The 8,705-nt window shown below is 45.7% G+C and overlaps 1 protein-coding gene across 1 annotated transcript; it reads right to left on the bottom strand.

The window, feature by feature from the left end:
- Window positions 1–6,931: 6,931 nt before the first annotated feature.
- Window positions 6,932–7,864, bottom strand: LOC130121675 (myosin light chain 4-like). Its single transcript, XM_056290520.1, has one exon. The coding sequence runs from the start codon at window positions 7,797–7,799 to the stop codon at window positions 7,191–7,193; it is 609 nt and encodes a 202-aa protein (XP_056146495.1). The 5' UTR covers window positions 7,800–7,864; the 3' UTR covers window positions 6,932–7,190.
- Window positions 7,865–8,705: the final 841 nt, after the last annotated feature.

Genomic DNA, 8,705 nt, shown 5'->3' with positions numbered 1-8,705 from the left:
TGTCTTTTTTATCTCCAGCCACTGGGAGACCCCACTGAAGACCTGGGACTCGAAGTTTCAACCCTAGTTGCTGTGGAGCTCATCGGGAACTCCAAAGTGGGCAAACAACTCTTCCAACAGCCTCTCTGCTGTCGTGGTGGCACTCTGATCAGGCACCGCATATGCCTTTGGCCACTTTGTAAAGTAGTCCATAGCTGTGAGGACGTAGTGGTTGCCAGAGTACGTGATCGGGAATGGCCCAAGGATGTCCACCCTTACTCACTCCCTCTGTGCCCCCACCAAGTACTGCTGAAGTGGGGCATGGGAGCACTGTGTCAGTCCCTTCTGGGCACTGCAGCAGTGCATGTGCGGCTCCATGTCTCATCGACAACCAGGCCAGTAGAACTGCCCCTGGAGGCTGTAGAAGGTCTTGGCGTTCCTATTGTGCCCAGACCCTACTGAGCCATGGACCACCTGGAGAACATGGGGACAGAGCACACAGAGCACGGATAGCTGCAAGATGTCACTCCCTCATCCGGGAGCTTGTCATCTCCGGTATGTCAACCCATTGTGGAGCTCAAAGTTACCCCTTTAGAATGGTAGGCCTTTACATAAGGTCCCAGCGCTGATACCTCTGTCCCCATCTCCAGCCATCCCCTCACAAGTGCCAGGGTCACATCTGCCTTTGCAGGTGACACTTCACAGGGTTCAGCTACAGCCTGACCTGACAGATAGCAGCGAAGACCTCACACAGGTTGGACAGGGCTCCATTGTCATCCAGCAGCATCCTCTCCATCAGCCCCTCGAATGTAGTCGGTGCATTGCAGAGCCCGAACGGCGTGAGGCGGGACTGCCAAAGACCCTGACCGATGGTGAAGGTGGTCTTTGGTCTCACGTCAGGGGCCAGCTCCACTTACCAATAGCCACTGCACAAGTCGAGGGAGCTGAAACAGCTGGACCCTTTGATGCGGTCAAGGACATTGTCGATTCCAGGGAGTAGGTTAGAGTCCTTTTGTGTCATGGCATTAAGGCGGTGATAGTCCACACATAACTGCCAGTCTCCTTAATTCTTCCTCACCAAGACGGCCAGAGCCACCCATGGACTGTTGGAGGGCTCAATCACCCAAGCAGCAGTCATCTCGTGGATTTTATCCTCCCCCACCTGTCGCATAGCAATGGCCAACTAATGGAGCCATAGATGTATGGACTGGTCAGGGCTGATCTCGATAGCATGCTGGACCAGACCAGTCTGTCTGCAGTCTTCATCTCTAGCAGTGAAGATGTCCATGTAGTCATCAAGGAGGCATTTTAACTGGTGGCACTGCTATGGGTCAAGGCTTGGCTGATGTTCTTTGTGCAGAATGCCTCCCACTAGTTAGGGTGTATTCGATTGCGGCGAGCAGCAGACATTCCCCCGGTGCTGGTCTTCCTGGCTCTAGTTGGTGATGGGTGGCGGGCACCAGGCATTCTGTGTTGCTGGCCCGCCTGGCCTCTAGAGGGCTGTGGAGACGGAGTGCACTGGATCCATCAGGGTGGGCTGGAAAACTTCCATCTCTGGCGGACCAGGTGTTCCAATTGCCAACGGGTCTGCTCGATGTCCCGCTTCAGTCTCTTGATCTCCTTCTCCATTTTTCAGTGAGATCCCACTTCTGACACCAATGTGGCGAGAAAATTCACAACTGAACGTCGTTTTTTGTTTTTTTTGGCTGTTGTCGGCCACAGCCACACCTTACAGACCGCCATCATCTAGTCCCAGTCCGAGTCGAACCCCCAAACAAACAACACAACAATAACCAAACATGAACTAAAACAAATTGAACTCAAGCGTTAAGATCCCAGAATCCCTTGTCCCCCCCCCCAGCGCAGAACTGCCGATAGTCAGAGCGACCGCCTTCTCCTGTCCCATTTTCTTGAAAATCGGTACCAGTATGCTTTTTCTCCACTCCTCAGGCATCCTCTCACTTTCCAAGATTGTGTTAAACAATCTTGATAAAAACTCCACTGCCATCTCTCCTAAACACCGCCATGCCTCCAAAGTTATATACCATCTGGACTAAACGCCTTTCTACTCTTCATCCTCTTCATAGTTGCCCTCACTTCCTCCTTGCTAATCTACTGCACTTCGTGATTCACTATCCCCACTTCATCCAACCTTCTCTCGCTCACATTTTCTTCATTCATCAGCACCTCATCAGCCCCTTCCACGGTCATCAGCCACCTCTCTCTTCACTTTACTGCATCTCCCTGTACTACTGACTACTTTCTTCCTCTCTCTGACTATCCCACTTCTTCTTTGCCAACCTCCTCCTCTGTATACTTTGTTGTACCTCCTCATTCCACCACCAAGTATCCTTGTTTTTATTTCCTCTGTCCAGGTGACACACCAAGTACCTTCCTAGCTGTGTCCCTCACTATTTCTGCAGTGCTTACCCAGCCATCCAGCAACTCTTCACTACCACCCAGTGCCTGTCTCAACTCCTCCCTAACTCCTCCCTAAACTCCTCCCTAAAGTCCACACACCAGTCTTCCTTCTTCAACTTGCACCATTTGATCCTTGGCTCTGCCCTCTCTCTCTCTTCCAAAAATACAGTAATTTGTTTTAATTCTGTATTATCAACCAACTTTGATAAGATACGGTACCACAGTTGTCAGGTGATTAACATGTCATTTTGAAATGAATAAACTCTTCATAGATGTATAATATATCTCACCTGGAGCAAACTGGCTGGACATATATGTGGCAGGGTGTTGCAGCGCTTGCACTGCGGACTCACAGCAAGAAGGACCTGTGTTTGATTCCCACCTGGGCGGTCTTAGCACTGCGGGAGTTTGCATGTCCTCCTCCAGGCCTTCTGGTGTGCAGTGATTGTCTATGTGTACACTGCATATGGAGTTTGCATAATCTCCCCGTGTTCACCCCAATAGAAACATGCATAACTCTTCTGTCCTGTCTCTAACCACGACATGGACAGCCATCCGGAATTGGTCCCCGGGAAGTAAAGGGCAGTGGGCTGTCCACTGCTCCCGCCTGCCCCTGGAGGAAGGACGTGGAGGATGGGAAAATGCATAAGTAATATGTCTTCAGCCACCACTTCCTGCATGCGTATGTGTGTGTTCAGTGTGTAGCTATCAGATAAATTAAGACTCTTCACTCTTCATATCTGGAAAGGTAACACCATAATACACATTCATTTGAAGACGTTTTCGGGCACATTAAACTTTATTTGTGTGCCATTTGTGTGTGTAAAATAGTACAAAGCTGTCTGAAAAGTCTACATGTTACATACTGTGTCCTTTGAAAGAGTGAAGAACATTGCCACACAGGATTTAAGTATTTAATGATGGTGTGTTTACAGTTAGGTTCAATTATTTCTGCAGGGTATAATAGTATAGATGCATCATCATAAAATGTTGCCTGCAACAAGATATTAGGAACTGCTCAGCATATCTGTATATCATGTTATTATGTAATGTTCCACAACACCCTAAGGATTGTAAAATATTTTCTTTTAATAAAACATTCAAATGTAACAACAAACTAGACAAATGAAAACGCGTTTTAGGCTATGATAAATGATGTGCAAAATTTTTACGCCCTTAAATATGAAATACACTGCCACAGATCACACACATCTAACAGCCAGTTATGCACAGGATATATCTCCAGAATATATCTCTATCTTCTAATTGACGGTAATTTTAGCTTATAAAGCAGTTAAAGCAAACTGGAATTACAATATGTATCACATGCTCATAATAATAATAATAATAATTATATATATATGTATATAATGAGCAACAATACTAAAAGGGCTCCTCTTGTGGACACAAGAATACCCCAAAATCATGTTTTTTTTTTCTATGCAATTATTTCTCACTGTATAGTTGCAGAAGCTGGGAAACTGGATACCTTTCGCCATTTACGTTTGGGAATTGGCTCGAAGGGGCGTCCGGTTTGAGAGCGATCTATTCCGTTGCCTACCAACACGGGGATCAGCGGTTCGAATCCCCGTCTTACCTCCGGCTTGGTCGGACGTCCCTACAGACACAATTGGCCGGGTGGGAAGCCGGATGTGCGTATATGTCCTGGTCGCGGCACTACGCCTCTTCTGGTCGGTCGGTTGGACGGATACAGTAGGGGAGAAAAAGGAGGAAACAATCAAAAAAAAAAAGGGAATTGGTTTGAAAAACATATTTTAGTATTACACAAATAGTTATGGTTAAAAAAGGTGTTATAATCCTGGTCCTCAGATCCTGACATATTGTGTACACTGCAGATTTATCTTCCGTGAAGAAAAAAGTGATTTATGCATAATAGGTTGATTGCTGTCACATCTCATGTTGCTGTGAAATGCTAATATGATGTCAAAGAGCTCAGCATCCTTATAAATAGGGGGCCGGGGGGCTTTTGACCTAAAATAGTGACAACAGCAATGTATGCTTACAATGCCTAAAAAAAATAAAACACTGTTATGCTCAGTTTAAAATAGAGCCACGGTTGACTGTTATGATACCATTAGTGGACCCTGTCAAACCCTCATTCACTAAAATAATTTAATATCAAGAAAAGAACACTGAACAGCTGGAAAGCGCCGCTAAACTTCCATTTGGCAACTGCAGCTCTCATTGGCTTGTGTTGACAAAACGTGTTGAAAACATTCCTCAGACTAACATACAGCACGTCTTGCATCAGCTCTGTATTTTGAAAAAAAAAACATTTTGTACATCAGCACTAAATAAAATCAACAGATCATCAGTGCATGCATGCATGCCCAAATCCCTGTTCAAACTTCAGCTATATCCTGATGCAGTATTTCTGTGTGTCAAGCTACCTATCTGTTACAATCTTAATATACTTCACCAATTACTCATTATAAGTATTTTTGTGGGTTTAATTCCCAAGAAAGCAGCCATGCTGACATGACTGAGCACCGTGCCTATCTCCTCGGAGCAGCTCTTCACCCGGGGGCAGCGATGACCAGCATGGCAGAAAAGGCCTGTGACAGTGTGCTGTTAACAGATGATTTCAGCACATCCACACAGCCCTGGGGAGGGAATTAGGCTCAAACTGAAGGCTGCATCTCTGTTATGCCTGTGATCTGTGGAATCCTCCTGCACTCTGTTAAAGGAATAACTAGGAAGTGGCCAAAGGTAAGTGACACAAGAGGAGGGAGTCTGAAGTTGTACATTCCCTGTGTAGCAGCTTAAACAAACTGTTCATAAGAGACAAACCCCACAAAAAGAAAAAAAATCTTTGTACATCTTTCATTCACTTCGTGGTGTGCAGTGATTTTTTTCTTTCTTTTTTACATTTTTTTTGTGGATTTCCCCCTCCCCCTTTTTCTCCCCAATTGTGTCCAGCCCCTCTGCCTATCTCGGAAGGGCTGCAGACTACCACAACCCTCCTGCGATACCTGTGGAGTCGCCAACTGCTTCTTTTCAACTGACAGTAAGGAGTTTCGCCAGGGGGACGTAGCACGTGGGATGATCTCGCTATTGCCCCAATCCCACCTCCGAACAGGCGCCCCGACCGACCAGAGGGGGCGCTAGTGCAGCGACCAGGACACATACCCACATCTGGCTTCCCACCTACAGACACGGCCAATTGTGTCTGTAGGGACGCCCGACCAAGACGGAGGTAATAAGGGATCCGAACCGCCGATCCCCCGTGTTGGTGGGCAGCAGAATAGACCGCCACGCCACCCGGACGCCCCTGCAGTAATTTATTTTCCATTGTAATGATTTGTTTAGATATTATATATGATTTGCGATCCTCTGCAAGTTGCCTTATATAGGATCACAAGGATCACGTACCCCGTGTGACTGCATTTCATTTCTGCTAATTCCACAAGGATGCATCTCTCATTCTGTCTGCCTCTGCCTCGGGGATCAGACGCACCTGTCTGAGGGCTGAGCAGTGGGGTAGTGTGTAAAGCCATACTTATGTTTGTCTTTGCAATTATGTATTCATATTTCTGCAATTATGTATTCATATTTCTGCAATTATGTATTCATATTTCTGTGTGTGAGTGTGTGAGAGAGAGAGAGACAGACAGAGAGAGAGAGGCAGAGAGACAGAGACAGAGACAGAGACAGAGACAGAGACAGAGACAGAGACAGAGACAGAGACAGAGACAGAGACAGAGACAGAGACAGAGACAGAGACAGAGACAGAGACAGAAACTGCATATATTTGTGCCTGTCTTGTTGCAGGGGTTATTGTTGAGGGGAGTTTCAAAACTCCCCTCAACAATAACTCGTCATTGTGACTGAGGGACAGGCACTACATATCAAGGAATACATCCACACAATTTGACAGTGTGTGTGTGTGTGTGTGTGTGTGTGTGTGTGTGTGTGTGTGTGTGTGTGTGTGTGTGTGTGTGTGTGTGTGTGTGTGTGTGTGTCTGTGGAGGGGTAGATGTATGTCAAAATGTGTGGCTGTAGTCCTTGATATGTAGTGGCTGTCCCTCAGTCACAACGGCGAGCACTGTTCGAAACATTCCTGTGGCTACGGGAGTGGTCAGTGGTCAGGTCCACTTCAGATACCCCAGACACCAAGGTTACATACACATACCATACACATCGAGCAATCACACAAACACAGCTACATGGCAATATGTATCTAGAACTGTCATAGTAACGTATTATATTTTGTAAAATATAGAAGTTTAACGTTCTACATTTTAAGACAGAATCAAAGCCTATTTGTTTACCTGGCTCAGTTGCACTCTGCACTTATCTCATATTGCAAAGTTCACACATTAAGTTGAGCAGATGTGTTTGATGAGGTGTAACAGTTATATCATTTGAGTGGAGAGTAGTTATAGTAGGGTCAGAATATAAATATATTAATTTGCAAGTCTGGTCTCTCACTGGAAATGAGATGTAAATTATTGCACATTCTGTACCATGGAAAATAACATTCAGTGAGGCAGTTAATAATTATGCTTCTTTTATTTATAGCATTTCAATGTCTGTGGTACCTCACCAGCATCACATTGTATATGAAAATCGTTCCCCATACATTTTGTTTTTATTGAAAGGAAAATTTAAATGTTTATGACTGACATTCATTAGTGCTTTATGTGCTGCTCGTCCAAACAAAATAACAACACAGTAACGAAGATGTTCACCTCTGGAAGGACAAAGGATGAGCAGAGATCCAGGAAGTTTGGAAAACAGATGAAGTCCCACTTGAGAAATTGTCTAGTCTAACCAGAAAGGATATGCTTGACAAAGGAGGCGTAGTTGATGCACCCATTGGCGTCCTCCTGTCCAGCCATGAGTCTGTCCACCTCATCCTCAGTCATCCGCTCTCCAAGGGTGGCCAACACATGACGGAGTTCAGCTCCCATGATGGTGCCATTGCCCTCTTTGTCAAAAACCCTGAGCCCTTCAACAAAATCCTCAAAGTTCCCCTGGTCTTTTGCACGGGAGATATGTTGAAGCATGGGCAGGAAAGTCTCAAAGTCCACCAGTTTAGAGCTCATTTCCTCTGGACGTGGCTTTCCAAGAACTTTCAGTACATCTGCGTTGGTAGGATTTTGACCCAGAGCCCGCATTACATCCCCACACTGGGCATATGTAATCTTCATTGCCCCAGTGGGTGTGCGGTCAAACAGGGTGAAGGCCTCCTTGAACTCCTCAATCTGGTCAGAAGAGTACTCAAGAGTGATGTTTTTGGGATCAAAATCCGGCTCCTTGGGAGCCTCAGGCTGGGGCTCTGGGGTTGGTGTTGGCTTGGTAGCTGGAGCTGCATCCTTCTTGGGCTCGGGCTTTTTGGGCTCAGGTTTTTTGGGTTCAACCTTCTTGGGCGCCATGCTGCGAGGGGATTTTGAAGCTTCCTTCTGTGTCTTTCTACCGAGGAGCAGGTGAAAGTTCTGAGGAAGTTGGAGGTAAATCCTGAGCACAGATAGCCACAACCTCTCCAAAAGCTTTTATATATAGTTTGTCTGGGGAGGGGAGATTGGGCGAGATAACTCTGACTGGAGGCACACTATAAAAGGAAGAAACCTGAAATAGATTTCCCTCTAAGTGATGTCGCCATGAGGTATTGTTCTCAGCTGCTATCATCTAGCCGACAGGGCTATTTACTGTCATTAGTGGGGGTCCAGCAGCATTAAGCCAAAAATGTTCTATCTTACTGATGGACAAAGGGATCAGCGTACAGCCATGCATAAGCACAATGACAGAGAGTGACCAGAATAGCTTGGGAAGTCTGTGAATCACTTCTTTTGGGAACATTATGTTTGAACTGTTGGAGCAGAACTTTGCTCTACTTCCTTTGAGTCTCTGAAGTATTGTTGTGACTAATGGTAGGCACTTATGATCTTTTATTCAATAATTGAATCATTCAGTCATGTTTTATACAGTACCTGCTTTTTTTCCAGTGTAGAGTTGCAGGGCACTGAGCGCAGTACATAAACTGTCATAAATAAGTCATTGACTGTCAACTATGCCTGCACTAAGTCTGTACTTATCTGGTGAACCTATGCAACAGGTGGATAAGGTTAAATTACTGGATGTTATTATAGCTAGTCCACTCTCATGGGTAGAACACTTTGACATGTCTGTTGGGAAAATGACCAACAGCATCCCAGGGGCAAGAAAATACCTTCCTTATGTTCCAGCACACATTCTGGAGCAAGAAGGTACATCTTTAATTTTAAGCCACCTGGGCTATTACGCACCTGTATAGTCATCTGCAACTAAAAGTCAAGTCAAGT

This window comes from Lampris incognitus, chromosome 12, assembly GCF_029633865.1.
Source record: "Lampris incognitus isolate fLamInc1 chromosome 12, fLamInc1.hap2, whole genome shotgun sequence".
NCBI lineage: Eukaryota > Metazoa > Chordata > Actinopteri > Lampriformes > Lampridae > Lampris > Lampris incognitus.
Note: the sequence above shows the minus strand (reverse complement) of the source record. Positions and strands in the feature narration are given on the sequence as shown.

Coding starts and splice junctions, on each gene's coding strand:
- LOC130121675 (XM_056290520.1), bottom strand. CDS start 7,799: ATGGCGCCCAAGAAGGTTGAACCCAAAAAACCTGAGCCCAAAAAGCCC.